The following is a 23,429-nucleotide window of genomic DNA, read 5'->3' as shown; positions in this document are numbered from 1 at the left end:
AAACTAAACAAGATGGAATCAGTAACACTTTGTGCACAAAGAAATGCAATTATCAATTCTACATTAGAGCACATTTTAAACCCATTCAGTGCTGTTACCGCTGACAGCCAGGTCTTCTATTTCTGTATGAAACAGGGCACTGACAAGGCAGCTGTGCAACTCTGAGATATTTTTTTCTCTGGATAACTCCAAGTACTTCGACACACAGTGTTTTGAACTTACCAGTTATTGATAACACTACATTTGGTCGATTTGGATTTAGTTCTGATGCAGAAATCTTTTGCCTTTTGCCTGTTTGACGCAGGAAGCCATTTGCTGCCAGTGTTTCTTGGTTGCTACGGAGGTTGTCACAGTCGTTAATACCAGCATCAGACATCCCAACCTCATCAGTTAAAAAAACAGTGCAACTACAGAGAGGACTGTTTGTTGCCAGTCTGCTAAATTTTCAGCTCCCCATTGACCTAGATATTGTACTGAAAGACTGCAGGGACAGAGAAGGGATTTTAAGCTACGGTTCAGATGTAGGAAAAAAAAGCCCACCACGAGAGGGTGCGATAAATAGAATCACTAGGTCGGAAAGGACCCACTGGATCATCGAGTCCAACCATTCCCATCAGTCACTAAACCATGTCCCTCAGCACCTCATCCACCCGTCTTTTAAACACCTCCAGGGAAGGTGATTCAACCACCTCCCTGGGCAGCCTGTGCCGGTGCCCAGTGACCCCTTCCGTGAAATATTTTTTCCTGATGTCCAGCCTGAACCTCCCCTGGTGGAGCTTGAGGCCGTTCCCTCTTGAAATGCAGACAGAAAGGCTGAAGCTGAGACAAACTGAGATCAACCTGCTTTACAAACTTACCCTTTTCACAATAAATGTGAGGGATTCATAAATTCTACCCTTTTCCTGCAGAAGGCATGTCAAAAAATACCAGAATACAATGATAACAGAGAGGATGATTGCAATTAAGGACAAGAATCCTTAAGAGTCTGCACACACAGACGACCTGCTCTCTGCGTCTGAGAAGAAGAGTTGTTTAATATCAATAACACAATTCCCTTACCTACAGCAAATGTTAATGCCACTTATGACCCAAACTCTCTTCACCATCTTTACATAAATCTGTGCTATATTACTTAGCCAAAACCATCAGTGGTACAGAGGAACAGGCTGTGAGGCCAGCAAAAGACCACCTCAGACCTCAACCATTATCAGCAGAAGTCCTGAAAAATTTCTGTTGCAAGATATTTCCGCCTCCCCCAACCAAGGCCAAGACCTTGTCAATTTTCTTTATACTGTGTATGTTTGAACAGTCCTGGTAATTTTTAAGGGTACTGACAGCTGAAGAAGAATCCAATTTTCACTAGAAATTAGACTAACTCAATGGTTTCTAATGGTATTAAAATATTCATTAATAACAAAACAGATGGAATGGCACTTGCAAGCTGTTATGCTCTTCTTATGCTCAGTAACCACAGAAAGCTGCCACCCTCGTTTTACTTTCCCCCTTTTAAACTAAGTTATCCTTCCTGTTGGCACCTAACAAAATTCCTGGGAATCTTTGAAAAGGCCTTTTAAGAGAAACACTGGCAGTTAGGCCAATAATCTTTTAAGAAAGAGCATGTAAACTAGTAACATTACAGAAAATGAGAGGAATCTCAGTCCCATCAGTGAAAAGACTTTATTTTAAAGCATGCAGGTTGTGATGATACATAGTTATTTCACATGTATAGGTATCACATTTTGGTGTGGTGACAATTTTAGAAATCTTTTCTGATTTCTGTGAATTAACTAACTTACACCATTCAGATGGGGTTTCCACAGTTGTCTTTCTCACATCTAAGTGTAGTTACTATCTGTAAAACTAAAACTCTTTTCTGCAGGCTGATATCAAAATATGCTATGATCTCCTCCTAAGACATGGTAGGAATGTGCACACATTAATAATATAGTGGCTACTGGGTTCCAAGACAGGACACCTTCTGATCCATTGGAACAGTTTAGATCGTATTCAAGAACTGGTTTTGTTTGTTAATTGCTTTAGGTGCTTGGCTTGGCTCCATGACATTTCTTTCTGTCACCATAGAATCACTGTGCAGAACTGACTGGAGGTAGGTAATGTATTTTATGGCAGCACGGAGTGTCTCTACTTTGCTGAGCCGTTTCTCCAAGTATTCCTTAGGTAGGTGATGCCTCAGTTTAGCATAGCCTTCATTGACACATTTAACCCTCTGTCTTTCCCTCTCATTCCTCTTTCTGATGAAAGCTGGCCCATAGGAGTACTCACTTCTGCGGTAACTGGGATTGGGCACTTGGTAGGGAAAGGTGCAGGGTTCACCGTAGAAGTTTTCTGCGATGAGATGCTCAGACATGAAAGGAAGGAATGACAAATCTTCAGAGCAAGTGACCTGGTTTGGTGTTTCTGGGTACACATGAAACGCGACCACTGGGTCAGCACAGAAGGGCCTAGCCAGCTGTATGGGCTGAGTCTCAGTACAGACAGACAACTTGTCCATGAGGTTACGGTAGATTTTGCTATCCATTACGCTCTGCGTTTAACCTGGAAAAGTATAATTAAATAATTGTTTGAACAACTCTTTCTGAAGAGTAAAAAAACTCACCTGGACTTACCAACACTAGGCTTTACTGGCATTTTCCAGAAGAGACTGAAGACATTTCTGACAGTTCAGAACCGCACTGGAAGATCATTACATAAAGCAGACAACGTCTCATTCAAAAATACAAGAAAGTGCAAGTCACCAACACTGATTAAAAAAATTCACAATAGATTTTAAGAAAATAAAGCCACTAAAGCTTCCTAAGGAAACAGCAAACAGTCCTTTCACTTCAGCCTTAGAAATGAGAAGAATCTAACTTTGCACACTCCACGCAGGCATAGCTTTCTCCAAATCCAAGAAAACTTACATCTCTACTGACAACATACAAATCAGGTCAACATCTGAGACATTCTCTCCACACCTCCTCCTCCTCAAAAAAAATTAGATACACAATTCCAGTAAGAAACTCCCTATCCATACCAAAAAGCCTTCAAGATTAATTATTTTTTCTGTCTATTCATTTGATGTCACATTCACTACAATATCTTAATTAAACGGAAAACTTGTGCAGGGAATGGATTTCAATCTTAATTTTATGTCTGTCAGGTATTACATCCATTCCACATAAAAAGATTTACAAAAGGTTTAAAGGATGAATTTCTGCTAAACTGAACATCTCTGGGTCTTCTGCTCCTTCTGCATTCACCTCCAGATGAAACACAGATATGAAATACATAGAGGATTATGAAATAAACAATTATAAAAGGAAAAACGCATGTCTGATTAATATTGTTCCAATTATAAATTATTTTACTAAGAAAGGGCTGCAAACAGTCATCGGGGCACTGCTAGAAATCTGTAACTCAAACTGTGGGAAAGGACAACTCTCCACGGGGAGCAGTTAGGGATAGGTTTATGGTTAGGCTTGTAGTCAGGGTCAGAGTTGTCCCTAAACCAAGTTGTCCCTGTGCATAGTTGTGCCTGACCCCTCAGACTGGCTTATTAAAACCACATGCCCTCTCTTCGGGGCAGCATTACAGCAGGCATAACTACTCACATCATCCTCATACATTTATTAGAATGATAATCTTGGGGTGTTTCATAGGAAGCCACATTATAGTGCCTTCCCAGTATCAGTATTCAAATACCTAAATGTCAGCATAACTGTACTGATCGTTATCTAATAGTTACTTAGAAATAAATTCTAAATAACTAGTCAGTTTCTAAAGAATTACTGTGATCCATGCTCACAAATCACAAGCAATACTTGCCTACACAGAATCTATCCAAAAAACACTCTTAACTCACCATCCACTTCCACATCTATACATCGCTGTCTGTAACACCTTGGTTATATTACACCCTCTAAAGTGGAAAACACAACAGAACATTAAACTAGCTTACTAAAACACCTAGATCACATACTTAAAAACACCTTGCAAAGCTTCAAATGTTCTGACCCCAGTGCCCTAAGATAAATGGGACTCCCTTAATCCTTCACAAGGATACGGGGATATTTTAATGTTTTCTAATGACTTCATACCTGCTACATTTAATACAGAGAGAATTTTTACTCAGCACGGACCTCACAAGATATTCTATAAAATCCTCTGTATTCAGCGTTGTCTCTTTTTCTAATGCACACAGATCTCAAAAGAAATCCTACGAGTTAAGAATTCATTCATAGCATGCTGTTAGACAAGAAAGTCACATTCATCTTACATAGGTACTTCCATTGATCGGCTGAAAACATGAACACACATCCATTTTACATGCAGAAAACCAGACGTGATTATACACACTCATTACAGAAGGAAAATAGTAGACAGTCATCTTTCCCTTTTCTACTTAAATAGGTTGTTATGTCTAAAAAAAACTTTTTACTGCTAACAACTTAACATTGTCTGAGGAAACAATTCTGTAACACAGCAGAAAAAAATCTTCATAGCAAAACATCACTACAGAGCAAGAAATCAAAATCAACACAACCCCCCAAGAAGAGATATTTGCAAAACTTCTCCTTAGTACTAACACTTCTACTGCATAACAGCATTACAAAAAAAAGTTATCTGCTGCCTCACTACCTGCACAAAGTGCAAAATGCAAGTGATAGGATTGTTCTCCTTTTAGACTAGAGACTCACCAGTCTTCAGATGACAGCAAAATCCAAGGAAACAAGACGTGCTATTTTAAGACTGATGAATAATACCTGGAAATATCTAAATGATATTAAAAAAAGAAGTTAATGTTCATTTTTCTTATATCTTACTTAATAGGAGATCATATTAAACAGAATTCATTAAAAAGCTATGGAAGCACTGTTACTGAATACCTGGTAGAAGTGATTTACAAAAACATTGCTAATCATTCAGTGAAGATCTGTTGCTAGATACAGAAATACACATGTCTCTTACCTGAATTATGTAGTTTGTTCCGCTGAGTCAATGACTGCTGCAATTTATAGTCAATTGACCGCATGCAAAGTAGCCTACAGTTAGATCTGCTCATTTCTGGTTTGGTTTTTCCACCCACACCACAGCTATAATGGCAACAAAACTTGGCATTACAGGCTAGAAAATTTAAAACTCTATTGAAAACAACCGACTCATCTGAAAAAGTGATCAGGAATGTACTTTGTTTACTTCCTGCATGTATTCCGTTACAGTTTATCAAAGTGGTATTTTCATTTATTGGCATTTCGGACTCTAATGTTTAAATATAACAATCAGCTAAAATTCAGTTAAATATCTACCATCAAGGCAAAAGCAAACTAATTTTCATAGCTTCATTTTAAACAGAAAAATCGGCATTTATCTAGAAGACACTTGCGATGGATTTGTCTCCAGATTAGAGATGAGGACGCTAATATCCTTAAATGTAATCTTCATTATACTTGCAATTCTGGGAAATTCCCATAGTGTTAAGTAGTGCAACACCATATAAAAGGTGTCTAATGAAGTATTTACGGAGGTAGAGAAGACAAGATTTGAAAACAGTGAGGGATCAGTACCAAGACAAACATTTTAAAGTCCTGCTTAAACTTAGAAATACAGTATGGAGCAATCAGTAATCAGTCTGTATAATCATATATCTGTGTGTGTATATATATATATAGGTATAGATGCCACATATATCAGGATATAGCTGTCCAGTTGTACAGGTGCAAGGAAATAGGACATAAAACTTCAAAACTCCTACATTTTACAGGATTACCATGACACTTTAGACCATCTCAGTATTTGGCCCTTGTATTGATCAAAGTAAAACCACACAAAAAATTCAAACCCAAACCAGTTCTGCTTAAAACTTTCAGAATACATCGTAAGATTACAAACGCTTAATCTACTACCAAGGGAGCTACAGACACCTGGTCTTGTCTTCCTGGAACTGTCAGCCATCAAAAAAAAAAGCTTTCTCCTTCTGCTGTCTTTGCGTGGGGCCACAACATTGCTGTATTCTGCACCCTTCTTCCCAGGCCAGCCTCAGGCCTCGGAAAGGCAGCCAAGAGGTAGAACATCTGCTAGAACTGGTACACAGGCATGTATTCAACAACCAAGTTATATTATTTTTCTTCAGGGGACCTTCAGCACATCACTGTCGTAATCAGTTATTGACAAATCAGGGTTGGATCTTGAACACCGTAACTGAATCAAAGTCTGTATTTTTTTTTGTTCTGTCAATAAACTTTGTGCTTTTCTTTTTTAAAAAAAAAAGAAACAATCCTCTGCCTCCACCAATAACATACCCATTATAATTCCAGATTAAGTCAGTTTTTGGAAGAGTACAGGACTGACAAGAGAACACTGCTCTGTATCTGTGAAAGAGCTGCAGTCAGTTCAAAGGTTGTTACAGGCTGTTTCCACCCCTGTTGCAGCAGTCAGGTGTACAAGTACCACTTATTTCCCATGCTATTTTGTCCCCCAGGCTGTGAACTAAGCAAGCCAAAACTGCACCTGGCAACGTGTAGTACTGCTCCATGTAGCACTTCCTTCCACTTTGGAACTGAAAACTGTATAAGACAATAACATAACTACATATGCGTGGCTAAATTTGAGTCAGGGATTAAAAACTTTTTTCAGTTAGCAATTTGGTGAGCCTTCCTGTCCTTTATCTAAGCACTGAACAAGTACATGTTTCTACTCTGAAACATCTTCAGAGAAATGCTTTTATAGATGGAATTTAGATGCAGGGAAATGAGGGACAAAAATGATGACATACACATAATGCACGTGCATTTTTCAAAAATCAGTTTTATCTTTAATTGTTACATTCCAAAGGGGATATAGGAAAGTTAGTCATCTAGCAACTGTATACCTCTTAAGAGAGATAAGTACAGAATCACAGATAAGAAAATACACCTAAATCCCAAGATGACAGGTGCTAGATAAAGCATGTGCCTTAGACCATTAATTCAAACAAATGCAGAAAGATTTTTATAATAAATATTTCATCATATACTAACTCCTGAGACTTCACCCATGAAAAGAAAGGGAAAAGATTTTTAAGAGATATCTTACACATACATATATTAAGCTATCAAAGCAAAATAGAACAAAATGCCAACACTGTCTTGATATGCACTGCATTTAGTTTATCTACATCACAGTACTTTCAGTATGCAGCTCAAAGAATCAGTGTCCATTTAAGTTTTGCCTTAAATCTGCAAACATCACTTGACATACAAGCATCTTGAAAGTACGAGTGCAAGAAACCAAATGATGAATACAGCCAGTCAGGATTTCATTCTCTGATATGAAAACTACACTGCAAGATTTAGATTTCCAGTACCTAGTAACAGTCAGCAGAAAATCCAAATATATTTACAAAAGGTTTTCACATAAAGTGATTAGTGAATTGCAAGTAATTACTGTGTTTCCAGGTACTTTTTAACCACATAAATAGCAGAGAGAAATATATAGTTAAAAACCACCATAAAGTCACAACCATAAATAAGGTTCCACAGTGGCAACCCAAGATATCTTAGGGTTTGTTTCCTTTTCAGTTTTGTTAGTAAAAGCCATTTGAAAATGTAAAGATTTTAGCTTTTGGTTAACTAATGTTTTTAAATTGTCTCCATTCCAGTACATTCTTTCAAAGTTCAAATACTTTTTTATTCATTTTATTTAAATCAATAATGAACCATTCAAGAAAACACTTCTGAATTGGCAGGATCAGGAAGACTTAAGTCAGCTCTTTCAATTAGGCCACTTTACTTCCCTGGAGTTACTTTACTGAGACATAATTAACTCAGCACTACATGACGGTCAAAGACAGATTTGCGTTGCTCTTGGACCTGTAACTTCCAGCGCTGCTGGGCATACTCCACTTTGTTCAACACATTGGCGCGGCTTCGAGAACGAGCCAGCACATCGTGTGCATTTGCAAAAGGCTGGTGATCCTGCAATGAAAAAAAAAATCATTGGTTAGATTTTAGCAATTCCACCAAGCAATTACATTAGTCTTTTTTTGTTGTTACATTCCAAAGGATGTGTAGGGGTTTTTTTGGTTTTGGGTTTTTTTTTTCAAGTAAATACCCTGTTTCAACAAGATGGTCAGTAATAATGATCAAGGAAGTTTTTGAATAGTTAGAACTGTACTACAATTTCGCATTCAAAGTAACTTCCACAGGTTTCCCAAACAGACCAAACTTCATTGTACTTTTAGTTATGTGCTGCCCAGAGACATCATGGTGAGCTGCAAGATAAGAACCACCGTCTTGCATCCTTTAGCAGCTGATGGGAGAGACACCTAGAACAGACCAATGCACTGTGAGCCTCCTTGTTACTGTCCTGAATGCACTTCACTTAAAAGTGAATTAAAGGGTCAGTTCTCTGCAGCGTCCTGGCCATTTATCATCACGCAGTTCTGATGTTCACACACAGCTTCTATATAAAATCAACACACACTGATGTTTACCAAACTAAACCTATTGTACTAAGCTGTCTAAAAGCACAGTGTCAATACAGCTGTTTAAGTGACAGAGCTAAACAACTGAGTGCTTGTTTAATATTTACTCTGTCTGTTTTCTAACAGTACCTGCAAAGCTTTATTTTCTTCTAGTAAATATAACCAAGTAACAAAGAGTAAGAGTTGGAAATGTACCTCTTATTTGGCTACCAAATTGTCTCGGACAAAGTCACGTTGCTAAAGCTATGTCAGAAAGCATCATTTATACAATGCATAATGAAAACTAACATAATTATGTCCTGCATTAAATAACTGGGAAAGGGGGGCAGTTCTTCTGCCTCCCCCCCCCCCACCTTTTCAAAGACAGTTACATTAAGGGATACTTTGTGATATGCCTGTCTAGATAATTCTTAGTAGTACAGTAGAGATCAACATTAATGATAGCCACAGAAGTGATGCCTACAAGTCCAAAAGCCACCCGTGAGCCTCATTGGGATAAGAAGTGTGCTCACAGAGAACAATCCCTGACCCAAAGAGCTATGATCGGACCTAAAAAATTATGCAGTCTGACATAACTAGAATGGGCAGTTAACAGGTGACAAATCACTTCATTCACAGGGAAACAAAATCAAAATAGCAACACATTTCTGCTATAAAACAGATCAAGTAAGGTAGAATGCAGGATGAGCTAGACAGTACTGCTTTCCTGATAAATAACGATCTCAGCTCCAAGACTAGCTACTGCCAATTTCTGTGTAGACCGCAAGGAGAAAAAGAAGAACTTAAAAGGAAAGAGGTCTACAGAAGTGGCTTACATTCCTCAGTTTCCACCGCTATCAATGGGCAACAAGAAAGAGCAAACATACTGGCTTGAAAGACAGCAACAAAATTGAGGTACACAGTATTTCCAAAGTGTGACAGGGACCAATACCTCAAGAACTTGCACGAGCAAATGCAAGGATGGGGAAAGTATTTCACATTCACTGTCACAGGAGGACAAACAGGGAAGGAGGAACATGTACTAAGCAAGGACTTGCAGTGTTTTTTGTTCCAAGCACCACTGCAGAGATAAGCACTAGTGATTCCATGAGCACAGGTAATGGTCACAGTAACAGTTACAGCAAAATGTGAAATTGTTTAAGATGGATCCAGATTTTAAAGTAAATTCATTCTGCAGTTAACCTGAGCTCTGCTATGGGACTTATTTCATTTCTTCCACCTACAACCAGAAGATTCCAACCCAGATTTGGAGGTATTATAATTTATCTAAGGTATAAAGTAAAAAAAAAAAAAAAAAAAATTGTCTGAGGTATAGAATACAACACAAGTTCATTTAATTCAAGTAGTAGTTTGCCCAATTTTCTGTAAGAACGCAGAGAGAAAAAGGATCACTCAAATCCCTCCTTTCCAAAAAAAAAAAAAAGAAAGCAAAACCCCAGTATCCTCCTTGAAGTGACTGGGAAAATCTTAAGACGTCAGTACAAAGGCATTTGAAATATGTCTCCATGTAATATGAAAGGAAATGCAGAAACAGTGCGACATAACAGCAATAGTACCCCTCTGTCCAAAGAACCTTCACTCCAGACAATTTTAGCTCCAACTTGGGTAACAATCACCTATTTCTGTTGTGAAATCAAGGTAAATAAAGAAGGTACAGCTGACAAAAGTATTTATCTAGGAAAACGCTTAATTCTGAACACTTAATATCCCTCTCTGCTGAACAGAAACACCTTTATAAGTCAAGATAGGTAATGTGGCTACTGTTGATGAAAAAAGCGTAGAACGGAAAAATAAGCTTTTTCTCTGTTTACTAGCAATGATGGGTGTCACTCCCAAACTAAAAACAGCTAGTGAAACTGAGGGCAACTCACGTTAAAATCGGCAGATACATAGCATAACAGAGCATAGCATTTACTGGTTTTGATACCTTGAGATCTATGAAGTCATTGAAGCAACAGGCAGTCAGAACTACAAGGCTTTTCAACTGATTTTAAAAAGTGCTATCATCGTAACTTCATTTCACCAGGAATAAAGTTACTTACTCCTTCTGCTTGACAGCTTGATATAGAAAGCACATAGATACTGAGACTTCAGAACTGTGTTATCAGTTTGGGTGGTTCAACACTGATGATTTATCCCCAACTCAGCTGCCAGTTTAGAAAACTTTCCTCACAGTACTCTGACTCCTCCCAGGCACGCAGATTCATAAGGTTCAGATGCACACAGATTCATCAGATGCAAAGCCATAGATCATATTTTTATACTATTCTACATCCCCCTTCAATACAGATGACCTACGCCCACCAATCAGTATTCCTTATTCACACTGATCAAGTACTGAAATGTTTTGCTCTTTCCCACATAAGGTTTTATAAGGTCTTACATTCTCTTCTTGTAATGGTAATGAAGACAATTTTGTTCCATTTTCATTAGAAGTCAAAAACACTGGGTTGAAGATTAGAAAGGTCAGTAATGACAAGAAACCAAGTCACTAATGGACTACTCCCTTCTCCCTCTCCCTAAAAAGGTTGCTCTGATCTGTTGGAATATACCATCACATTTGAGTTTCTAGCTGTACTACTAAGAAATTATTTCAGCATCAGTACTATTTTACTTCATTATAATAATTTCTTCCTGAATTTTTAGCATTGACAAATTTTAACTGAAGTGACATGGAACCTCTCTGCTTTCTTAGAAATCTAAGCAGTAAGCAGTTTGCATAAATGTGATCACTAGAAAGACTGTACAGGTCGTTAACACACAAGCTATACCTCCTACATATGTGTATCTCCACCCCATTCTGTTTCTTCTCTGAGAAAGTAATCTGTGCCTAGACCTGGGATACCTGAAGCAGTCCTCATCTCACAAATTTTTAGCCCAGTGAAAAAAGAAAGAGTGGCTTCACAGAAGTCCTTACACAGCTTTCTTTTCTTCTCCCTTCAGGAAAAGCATTTACACTGCCTAGCAAAAAAATAAAAATCTGCTCATTTCAAATAGTTATTTAACAACTACCCATCCCAATTTTTACTGTAAAGTACACAAGCACTCTGGTGAACTTACTCCAATATCTTCATCACTTTGTATTAGCTGTGAATGTCCGAAGAGGCGTCTCTTCAGTATAGGTTCCACCAACGTCAGGTACACCATGTACAGAAGAAGTAGGCCCAAAATAGACAGGTATATGATGATTGTAACCTAGATAATACAAGCACAGTTCATGCCAGAATTGTGTCATTCTCCCAGAGTCTCTCAAGCAGGCAGCAAGGCCCAAAAGAACAGCACACACTAAGTTTGTGATGAGCCTGTCTATCTTTGGTAGTGTCTCCAGATGACTTAAAACCCATAAACAGAAGAAAACACACCAAAATACAACTTAGAATTAAAAGGGTTTGTGCCAGACAGATGTTAGCTTGAAACAGTTTCTCTTAGTGAGGCCTTTCTCAAAATCTTATGCTATCCCTCTTAAAACAACTTTGTGTTATAAATTTTACTCCAACAAAGACAAACAAAGCTTGACATGAGCCGGCAATGCACACTCACAGCCCAGAATACCCTGGGCTGCATCAAAAGAAGCGTGGCCAGCAAGTCACGGGAGGTGATTCTGCCCCTCTACTCTGCTCTTGTGAGACCCCACCTGGAGTATTGTGTCCGGTTCTAGAACCCTCAACATAAGGATATGGAGCTGTTGGAACGGGTCCAGAGGAGGGCTACAAAGATGCTCAGAGGGCTGGAACACCTCTGCCATGAGGACAGGCCCAGAGAGCTAGGATTGTTCAGCCTGGAGAAGACTTTGGGGACACCTTATAGCAGCCTTCCAGTATCTGTAGGGGGACTACAAGAAAGCTGGGAAGAGACATTTTATAAGGGCATGTAGTGATAGCATGAGGGGGAGTGGCTTTAAATTGGAGGGGGAAGATTTAGACTAGATACCATGAAGAAATCCTGCACAATGAGGATGGCAAGACACTGGCACAAGTTACCCAGGGAAGTTGTGGATACCCCCTTCCTAGAAGTGTTCAAGGCCAGGTTGGATTGGGCCTTGAGCGGCTTGATCTAGTGGGAGGTGTCCCTGCCCATGGCAGGGGGGTTGGAACCAGGTGATCTTCAAGGTCCCTTCCAAGCCAAACCATTCTATGATTCTTTGAACTGTTCAGGTTGGCCATTAAAATGGGGTAACAAATTGGCTGTTCATGCATGGTCTCCCTTCTCCAGCATAGTTCTGCATTCAAGCAGTCACTAAGAAAAATGGGAAGGCAAAAAGAAATATCAAACTTCCAACACACAAAAGAAAAGCAGTCTGTTACAAAAAAAAAGAAAATATGCACTGCACAATCTATTCACCTCAGCCAGGGATCAATGGCTCCAATAGGACAAGAATGTAAAGAACACAGAAATCATCTGTTAGAGCAAACATGGACAAATTTGCTCCTTTTAGCTTGCCAACATACAAAATTTACAGTAAGCAAGTAAGACGGTTGAATAATGACAGGCCCTCTAAAACAGTAACAAAAGCATAAAGTCCAAAGCTTCGTAAAATGCCCTAGAAGACTAAGAATTTCAGCAGGGTGTAAAGCTTAATCTAAAAAAGTGGACATCTTCAATAAAGTATCTCAAGCCCACTCCTTTAGCTGTAGTTTGATGCTATTGCTACTACTCAAGATGAACTGTGAGCAACTATCATGAAAAAACATTAAATCTTAGGCCACTTTAGAAAATTTTACCCTTTAAAAAGAATACTTCTCTAAAGACAGATAGATACGCTAATCAGTTGAAGTATTTAATGTATGCCAACAGAATTACATTACTCACTTTAATTGTGACAGAGCTCCTCTCTTCATATTTGCATTCACAACGTAAACAGTACGCTTCGACATCAGGTCCAGGGACAGGCATAGGCTCAACCACGTGAAGACAGTCACTGAAGAAAGACAGAAACTGCTCACTTTTGAGCTGGTTTTAGCTTACCTGTTCCACTACATATGCAGACCCCACCTGCATAAGCTGAGAAGCCACTTTTGCTTAAGTTCAGCTGTTCTAAATGATAGGTTTCCAAGATTTTAAAAATATTAAAATAAATCACTACTCCACAATGACTACTCCACAGTTCTTTTACTTAACAATAAACACAGCTATTGCAAAGTTACTGCACAGGTTTTAGACCTTTCTAACTCAAAATAATGTTTTCATTTTTCAGTGAAAGTATTAAAGCTATTTGCATAATAAGTCCAAGGATTTGAATCCCAGCATGAATGCATCGTTTGACGCTGACATCACAGATGAAAGTAAATTCCAGCTATAAACTTCTTTCTTCATCATACTCAGAACTTTATTCTATCCTTCAACTACCTGAAGGGAGATTCTTTTTTCTTTCCACCACAAGTTACAGACGTTGGAAAAAAAAGGAGTCAGATGGATTTTTTCTCGAAGTAACAAGATCACAAATAAATAGCCTGGACCTGGATGTGAAAACATAATTTGGTGTCATGCCAAAAAGCATGGTTGACAATCTTATGCACACTCTGTTACCTTACCACAGCACTAACACCCAGCTGCCATGAGACAAATGCTTCCACCAATAATTTATGTAACCTTGGTCTTTTTGCTGACTCAGGTTGGTTGTTCAGAGTTCACATCCCAGGATCCTTGCAAAGCACCAATAGAACAAAAATCATATTTTACCTTTATCCTGGCAACTCAATGTTAGCACAGTAAAACAAAAGGTCTGAAGTGACAGCAGCAGCCTAGGATTCAACACTACTGGGCTAGATTACAATACTGCAAACACATGGTGAGGCATCAACTCATCTCTTCTGTTTTCTTTGTATTTCTTCTTCATAAATAAAACTATTGAGTGTCAAGTCACATCCTCTGAAAGGAAGTGCAAGGCTTATTTCTCTCATTTATCTGAAACTAGAATTACATTCTCTGTGGAGGAGTGCAGCATTCAAGCTACAAAATCAAAAACCTGTGCAAGTTATAATCTACAATTTCTGCTCATATGACTGAAAACTTGCTAATATGCCGCAGAAATATAGCAGAAAGCTTGTATGTAGCTTAAGAACAGCAGTAAGTCTGTAAAGTGAATATATCGAATATTGGTATCAGCTTTATTTTTTCCCTCCAGTTCAGTGTTTCAAGTTGCCAAGAAGTGTAAAATCTACCAGAACCTTAAGAATTTTTATGATGTTTTTCCTTGGACTGCGATTCCATGGCAATTTTAGAGGAAAAAATAGAAAAGGATAATCCTTTTCTAAATTATTTCCCCCACTCTACATTACCACCTCATCCCTCGCACCCACAGAAACAGCACCAAGGCAGCAGTTCTTCCAAGGCTAGTCAGAAAGGCAGCTTCCGCAGATTTCCATTTTGTTCAGCTTGCAGGCAAGGTGTCCTACCTCCCTCCACATCCATGACTATCACTGCAGTTGGCCTCTATACATCAATATTTTCAAAGTACAAAATACAAACACCAACACCTTCCAAGTGAGTTATTTCATAGAAATCATAGAATCATTTAGGTCAGAAAAGACCTTTAAGATCATCAAGTCCAACTGCAAACCTTTAACCCTGCAAGTGCTTAGGCATCACTATGCTTGCCTAGTGCACTGCCCATCTGCATGGGATTGCCTGCAATAACTCCAAACCTGAGTCCAGAAAGGTGAATGCTTTTATTGGTGTCAAAGTGCCCCAGCTCATGCTGATGTTGGCAGAATGTGCTGTTTGTCAGTCTGAAGCCAAAGAACAGGCAGCTCCCATTGAAAGAACTGTAGCATCTAAATAAGACTATCATGATACACATTACAGGCTCAACATTAAAAATTAAATTTTCATTTTATGTCTGGACAAGCCAGCAGTAAGTGGTCATTATACTGTGCATAGTTCATAAAGGCACTAAAAAATCATCTGGCTCTCATCTCACTATCTAAAGCCCTACAGGACTGTGCACATCAGCCAGTTCTATTCAATAACAAGTCACTTGCTCCATGCAGAAGCTATAGTACAGCACTAGATCTGTGGGTTGCACGTAAATTAGCAATCAAGCCGTTTAGATGTGGCAAGAAGACACCTCAAACAGAAGATCAAAGCCATAAAAATGTTCCTAAATGATCACTCATGAAATGATTTCAACAAAGCAAGATTTAAGTTAAGAAAAGAGATTTTTGACATTCTGTATGCATCAGTATCTGTCACTATAAAATCAGTCAGGCCTTCAAAGATAATTTTTCCTTCTATCTGCACCAATATTGATTTAAAGGGAAACGGGGTCTTTTCTGATAATAAGGCACACACTAAACAGTACCCTCTGAAAAAAAAATCTGTTTTTATTTTCAGAGCAGTAATGAGCAATAAAATCAGGAACATTGCTACTCAGAAATGTCTGCTGCAGCTGGAGGTCTCCCAGTACGTTTCACCACTGCAACATAGTAGGACTAATGTTAAGTTAATCAAGCTGGGCACGAATAGTAATTTCAAATGGACAGTACATTTTGTGCTTATTAGTTTGCACTGAAATTTACAGTGTTGTTTCTCACAGTTCACCATAAGTCACGTAAGTCAAGGCACAGTTCTACACATTTATATCACTGAGTTTATTCCTATAATTATTTTTGTTGGCCTACTCAAGGCCACATATTTTTCGTAATCAAGATGCCAACCTGCTGCTACTCATCAGACTGAAAAGTCTTTTAAAAATTCTCAACGTAACTGAGGAACAGTCAATATATCAAGGAGCAAGTCACATTTATCTCCAAGCGCTTCCAACAACACAACTCTAAAACATAGTGTTTTATTTGTATGATTCACACAGACAATGATACTCAGGTTGAAATTATACAAACGTGAAAAATTGCTGTCATCTCCCTTTCTTCCCCAACTCCTCATCCCTGGCCATGCACATCAGTTCTCAGCTTGGAGAGGTGTCTGACAAAAGCCATAACTGACCTAAACAACATAATAGAGCACATTGCTGGGGCACAGAGATGCAAGACCTCTCCCTCTCTCTGAAAAATTATGTTGTTAGATGACTCAGGCTGTGTCACTGCACTCCCTGGCTGCAACTCTGAGGGGCAGAAATCTCCAGAAACACCAGTCTCTAAATGACAGACTGGGTCTGAAGGGTGGAGAAAGAGGAGACAGTACTTTTGAGTCCTATTCCACAGCCATGCTCCCTTGACTTTACACCATTTCAGATCACTGAATTAAAATTACAACACCCTCTTCATTTCTCCTACTTCCAAGTCTAAATAAATAAATATGCAAGCAAACAAACAAAGACACAAGACGGGGCAAAAAACTATGGATTTCAAGCCTTGTCCTTTGTTAGAATAAGCAAAGAGAAGTTCTACTAAGTTATGCAAGAGATACAGTTACTCCTGGCATAACCATAGGAGACTTGCGTATAATCACAACCGAACAAATTTTTAATCAGTAAGATTCATTCTAATTTTTTACGCCACACACACTCACCAATCTTTCTGTGAAACATTTTTGTTGTAAATATGGCCTGAATGGTCTTTGTAAGGAGGGCAGATGCATTTACATCGAACATCCTCAGAATTCTGTAAAATAAACAACATGCTTAGAACAAATCATCATCACCAGTAACCACAGCAGGATCCAGAAAGCACTCCTCACATAATACATGGAATACTTAACACAAACTACTTATCTTTGAAAAGTCTTGCTCGGGATTTTCTTCAAGTTTAAGAACAACCCTTCAAAATGACTACACAAGCAGAGCAATTTGCCACGTAACGCTATTATTTTAGATAGTAAGCACCTTCTTCACAAGAAAAATCTGGAGGCTAAGCTCATTCTTTTTAGGAGAAAACACATATTCAGAAGCTACTAGTGTTGCTATACACAACTATTCAGTTTATGAGGGACAGCTGTAAAACAGACAAAGTGACAAGCTGAAAACTAATTAAAGAATGTTAACCCAAAGAGAGGCTGGCAAAGAAACCTCTGTGGAAAATTCTATCTCCCCTGGTCACAAGACAAAGAACTCTGTAAAGAAAATGACTAGAGTGAACAGTATAACCTACGGTCCTCTCATCTTAAACAGCAGCAGGATATTGTGAGATAGAGATAAAAGTACGAAAATGGAATTCAGATAGAAGGCAAAGTAAATGTGAAAAATTGCAGTGACTTGTAAAAACAAGTTGTTGAGAAACAAATTAACATTTGCATAAGCAACAATTGGCACTGCAGAAAGAAGTGAGGAGAATTAAGTTGTGGTTAAGAAGCAGTACCCATAATTAACATTTAGATTACCACCCGTGAGAAAAGAATGTCAGAAAAAGATCACTTTGTGTAGTGTATTAAAACAGGGCAATGCGTGCCTTTTGCAAAGTGCACAAAACCAGAACACCCTAAGGAGAGAACAGATGCAGTCAGCAAGCAGTTATAGATGAAAGCATTCTCAAACCCAAATCACAATAACTTATTTGAACAAACAGTAAGAGACAGAGGATAAACACGGCTTTGCTAAAGTTCAACGCAATTTCTAACAGCATAACAAAATAATGTCTTAAGCAGTATTTGTCATAAACTTCTACAGGGAACAAACAAGCCAGAGTAACGCTAAGCAGGTCCAGCTCAGCTGGAAAACGTTGGCTGCACTACACACTGAGCGGGTTCTGGCTTCGCCATAGAGAATTCAAAGGGCCAATTGTCATCACAAAGGAGAAAATTCAGACAGGCGGGTACTTGGACAGGAAAGCCTTTTACTATGAGGAAACACGACGCCGCCGGTCATTGCCGGAGATGCTGAGGTTCCAGTCCAAACGCGACCCCACAGGAGCCGACGGGCACCCGGGAGCCGCGGGAGGGGCTCCCCGAGAGCTCGGGGCACGGCGCCCCCGTCCACCACCCCGAAACCGCACAAACTACCACCAACTTGAGGCTGCGGACGGCGGGGGCCGGGCCCCGCTCCTCGCAGCGTCTCCGGCCTGCCCCTAAAGGGAGCTGGAACGGGCGGGGGGCACCGAGGGACCCGCGAGGCGGAGGAGGGGAGGCCCCGGTACCGGCAGCACCGCCGCGATCCGCCCCGCTCACCTTGGCCTCGGCGCCCAGCCCCGCCAGAGCGGCCAGCGCCAGCAGCCAGCAGAGGCGCGCCCAGCACCGGGCCGCCATGCCGGCCCCTCGGCCGCGGAGCGATCACCGCCGCCCCGCCGCCGGCCCCGCGCCGCCCGCCGCCATCACTTCCGCCTTCCGCCCTCCACGTCCGGCGCGTCCGCCCGCCGCGGCGGCCCCCCCGGAAACGGCACCTCCGCCGAAAGTGCCCGCGAAGAAACTCTCCGGCTCGGTTTGGAGTTTCAGAAAGCAAGAATCCTTTATCAGGCCTGGGCAACGCGAGGGAGCGATCTCCATCAATCGTGTGCAAGCAGACAAAAGCTGGGGACAGAATGTATTTATCATTTAAATGCAGGTGTGTAAGTTTTCCCAGGAATCTCGTGCAGATTCCATTAGTTCCCAAGGAATAATTTCAGTGTTATTACAAACTTCACAGCAGTCAAATCTCTTGTTAATTTGGAACTGCCCCCGGCTCTGCCTGACCTTGCCTTTAATATATGTCAAGAGACTCCAAACAGAGTTGGTTACAGAAGAAGAGACATCTGTTCGGCGCAGATCATATTTCACACGAGACGTTAGAGAATCATAGAATCACTAGGTTGGAAAAGACCCACTGGATCATCGAGTCTAACCATTCCTATCAAATCATCTCCAAAGAATTAACAGTGTCTGGAAAAACACTTTTTGAAAAAAAAACCACCTTACCAGCGGGACATTCTGTCTAACTTTCAAAAAATACAATTACTTAAATGAAACTTAATTCTACTTTAGCTTAAATAAAAAATATTCCACTAAGATTCATAGAATCGCTAGGCTGGGAAAGACCTTTGAGATCACTGAGCCCAACCATACCTGTTCACTACTAAATCAGATACTAAGCACTTCATTTAACCGTCTTTTAAACACCTTTAGGGATGGGGACTCAACCACCTTCCTGGAAGCCTCTGTCCGTGCCCAAGAACCCTTTCTGTGAAGAATTTTTTCCTAATGTCCAATGTGAACCTCTCCTGGTGCAACTTCAGGCCGTTCCCTCTCATCCTGTCACTTGGGAGAAGAACATGGAACATCCCTATGCACGATGGCGTAGGGATTTAAAACATAGGTAGATGAAGTGATTAGGGCCGTGATTTTGTAGTGGACAGATACAGTTGGACTCAGCCTCAAAGGTCTTTTCAAAACAAGTGATTCTACAATCATGTGTTGCTCCCGCACTGCCTGGCAGTTCTTCTAAAGGAAAGCACAAAAGTATCAAGATGGATTTGGCATGCAGAAAGAACTCTATAAATCAGGAAAAGTTATAAAGCAGGTATGTTTTACTTCAGTATGCTGGGTGCAAGGGGGTTAGCTCCACCTGGCTTGCACACCAGAAAACAAAATGGTCACTTATTTATTACACTAACGCATGCACATTCATCAAATTTCCTGGAACAGGTGTGTCTGTTATAATAATTTCCTGGAATTTATTTACATAAATTTCCTCCCTTTGGCATACGCGCTGTGCCCTCTGGTGGTCTTGAGCTGGGGGCTTCTGGAGGAAGGCTCACAGTCTTCTTAACGGTGAACTTCTCAGCTCTCCTTCTTGTGCATGCTCTTAGACAGCTTGGGCACCCCTTCAAGGCTGCATCTGGTCCTAGCGGGTTCTTCTTCCTCTTATCTTGGTCTTAGCGAGTTCTTCTTTCTCTTATCATTGCACTAGTCCTTATCATCTGGCTTAGTTGGCCAGGCACAGGCAACAGATGTTCATTATCAAGAAGAAAATATGCTTCTGTAAGTGAAATAGCTACCTTGAAACTTAAACAATCAAAGCATTGTTATAATGCAAGTGAAATAGCTACTGTAAAACTTAAACAAGCAAAGCATAGCTAAACATGTTATAAGCAAAATAGTTGCTTTAAACTTAAGCAAACAAAGCATAGCTAAACATGTTATAATGCCCCTCTTCAGATTATAAGCAATAATAAGTAGTGCTGCAAATGAGACATTCACAATCTTACTGCATCCTTTCAGGACTTAGAGGTGGCTTACAGGAAAGATAGGGGAAAAACTTTTTAGCAGGGCCTGTATCAATAGGACAAGGGGTAATGGTTTTAAACTAAAAGAGAAGAGGTTTAGACTAGATGTTAGGAAGAAATTTTTTACACTGAGGGTGGTGAAACACTGGAACAGGTTGCCTGGAGAGGTGGTGGATCCCTCATGCCTGGAAGCATTCAAGGTCAGGTTGAATGGGGCTCTGAGCAACCTGATCTTGTTGAAGATGTCCCTGCTCACTGCTGGGAGGCTGGATGAGATGGCCTCTACTCAAATGGTCCCTTCAACTCAAATCATTCCATGATTCTATGAAATTGCAGATAATCCAGTTTTTCCATAACTGAAGATAGAAGGGTATTTAATATAAATATGAATACATTATTCACAGAGGCAGATCTTTCTGCCAGGAAGTATTTTGTTTGGAGAGGAGATGTGGCTTTTATTCTGTGCAAGGTGCTTGGTGGAAGATTTTCTACAAATCTGGCACACCTAATGAAAAACTATGAAGGATTATTTATACAAAATGAATGTTTAAGATCCCACCTAGTTAATGCAATTGTTACACCTATCTAATACTTATTCACTATGTTACACAACTCTAAAAAACTGCTTATTCTGCTCTTTCACATTGTTAGTTAGGATACGGATGTCCTTCACATAATCCCTAAACCACCACAAATTCACTCTATCAAACTCTCTTTTCCTTGAGGAGACACGAGTCCTCGGCCCCGAGTTCATTAACTACTGAGTTTACTGCTTTCCAAGACCAAGTGTCTACGTCCCTTATCAGATGTTCAGAGGGGTCAGCATGCCCTGATCAGATGTCAGGAAGTTACAAAAAAAGCCCTAGAAGGCAAACAAGGCATGGAATATATTCTTTGTTAATCTATTAGCCTAGAAGATAAGCAAGGCACAAAACTTATTCTTTGAGCCCCTCCTTGGATAACTAGAAGATGCCACTAAAATGCAGCAATGTTACCAGTTTGTAGTGTGTTAATTATTGCCACCCAAGAGTTGCATTCACCCTCTTCTAGAGGGTAACAAGCAGCATCTTCAGCTGCCATCCCTTGAGATCTGGCAGATTAAGCACTTTCCGAACTGCCCCTGTCTGAGTAGGACCCCCCAGCCCCACCTGGTGCTGCCAGGGCTGGCCCCAGCCTGGCCCTTGAACTGCAGTCAGCGCCAAGCGAGTGCTCAAGCCCAGCCAGGGAAACGACTCGGATGTGTTTCAGCTTCTCTGACAGACTTCACAGAGGAACAGTGGGCTACATGACTCAGTCACTTCATTCCCTCTCCTGGTTTTTATACGTTATGTATTTCTTACATCCATTTTCTGTCCTCAAATGTTAAATAGCAATGCATCATCAAAAGCTGCTTTTTTCACTCTCTCCTTCCCTAGCTCCCTGCAAGTGGCTCTGATTTCATAGGAAGTAAAATAATCCTTTAGATATAGTATGCTTTTCAAAGTGGTGTTACACTTTGTTTTAATTCAGCAAGTTGTGTAATACTAACAGTACATCAGGCGTCTCAGTAAAGGAGTTTGAGTTACTATGGAAACACAAAACACCTTTATTTAAAATTCAGGGAAAATTGCAGGCAGAGTATAATGAGCAGGTTTCAGCCTTAGCCAAACAATTTGTCTGTTTAATGACTGTATCTGCAATGAAAGTGTTTTGAAGCGTGAAGGTGGCTCTGCTTTTTCCTTACCACCCACACTTATACTCTGAGATGCTGAATTGACTGCTGAGTTGAAAAACGTGCTGAATCTTTGGAATACCATGAGCAGAGTTTTGAGCTGAAGTAAATAATGTGCAATTTCAGAGGCAACACTGCATCTGGAACAGCTCAGCCTAGGAAAAGATTTCTAACAGATAGTCTGACTCATTTTCTAACACCCTCAAAGAGTTCTAGTACACAAGTAATAAATGCACATTTCTTTAGAAACTTTCAAGCCTAGTCTTAGAGCTTACTCAAATCCAGGGACACCAAGAAAAAAAATAAAGAAATAAGGGGAGCTTGTAAACAACAGGTTCTTGGTGCTGTAAGAGGTAAAGCTTACTTCTAGGAGACGAGTCCATTTGTCCCGTAGAAAAGAGTAAGCAGCAATTTTAGTAAGCAAAACTGCTGGATGAATTATTAAAGACTACTAGAAGTTTTTATCTTAACATTTAGATGTTTTTCATTTTTATTTTTAAATTTGTTAGCATACTAGTATCAGAAGCAATATGTTAAGCTACAGTTAAAAAAAAAAAGTTGAAAAACGTAAAGGAAATGTGATTTTAAGAAAAAAGATTATTAAATGATCGCCCTGACCATAATGGCTCTTCAGCTACCTAATCTTATAGAAGGGCTGAACATGGGTTTCATCTTCAAGAGAATTCTCGAAGGTTTATCTTTGAGGTCTGAGCTTTAGTGGTGTGTAGGCTGCTCCTTCCACTGCTAGCTCAGTCCTTACTGAACCAACTCTCTTCAAGTTAACGGAACTGAGCTCTCACAGCTAATTTGGTTTTTTTTAACATAGAGCATGCTTTAATAACAAGATCTGTTTTGAAAGTTGCAACAATGCATTGGCCTCTCTAACCTAAACTTTGTGCTTTGCTATCAGTAGACTGTGTTGAATTTGAAGTGAGCTTTTTATAGTTTTGTAAATTCCATCATATTTGTCTCCATCATCAAGACTCACGCAACTAATCTTCCACAAGAGCTTCTGGCAGTTCCTTTCATCATTCAAAGGCTCTACTTCTGAGGCTCTTGGGAGGGCAAAATCCTGGTCCCATCCCACAGAGGAGGTGAGCCCTGGACCATCAAGTCACAAGCTTAGCAGGGCTTTTGGGAGCAAAAGGCAAGACTGTGCAGTGAAGGATGC

General features: G+C 39.9%; 2 protein-coding genes across 2 annotated transcripts; both read right to left on the bottom strand.

Moving 5' to 3' along the window:
- Positions 1–1,667: 1,667 nt before the first annotated feature.
- Positions 1,668–6,435, bottom strand: ASCL3 (achaete-scute family bHLH transcription factor 3). Its single transcript, XM_069857604.1, has 2 exons — positions 4,698–6,435; positions 1,668–2,556 (listed from the first exon to the last, which is right to left on the bottom strand). The coding sequence occupies exon 2, from the start codon at positions 2,537–2,539 to the stop codon at positions 1,997–1,999; it is 543 nt and encodes a 180-aa protein (XP_069713705.1). The 5' UTR covers positions 2,540–2,556; positions 4,698–6,435; the 3' UTR covers positions 1,668–1,996.
- Positions 6,436–6,784: 349 nt separating this feature from the next.
- TMEM9B (TMEM9 domain family member B) lies at positions 6,785–18,679 on the bottom strand. The gene is made up of 5 exons (XM_069857603.1): positions 18,518–18,679; positions 16,928–17,019; positions 13,271–13,379; positions 11,522–11,656; positions 6,785–7,952 (listed from the first exon to the last, which is right to left on the bottom strand). The coding sequence occupies exons 1-5, from the start codon at positions 18,593–18,595 to the stop codon at positions 7,797–7,799; spliced, it is 570 nt and encodes a 189-aa protein (XP_069713704.1). The 5' UTR covers positions 18,596–18,679; the 3' UTR covers positions 6,785–7,796.
- Positions 18,680–23,429: the final 4,750 nt, after the last annotated feature.

Source organism: Phaenicophaeus curvirostris, chromosome 5, assembly GCF_032191515.1.
Source record: "Phaenicophaeus curvirostris isolate KB17595 chromosome 5, BPBGC_Pcur_1.0, whole genome shotgun sequence".
NCBI classification, from domain to species: Eukaryota; Metazoa; Chordata; class Aves; order Cuculiformes; family Cuculidae; genus Phaenicophaeus; species Phaenicophaeus curvirostris.
This window is presented reverse-complemented; position numbering and strand designations above follow the sequence as displayed.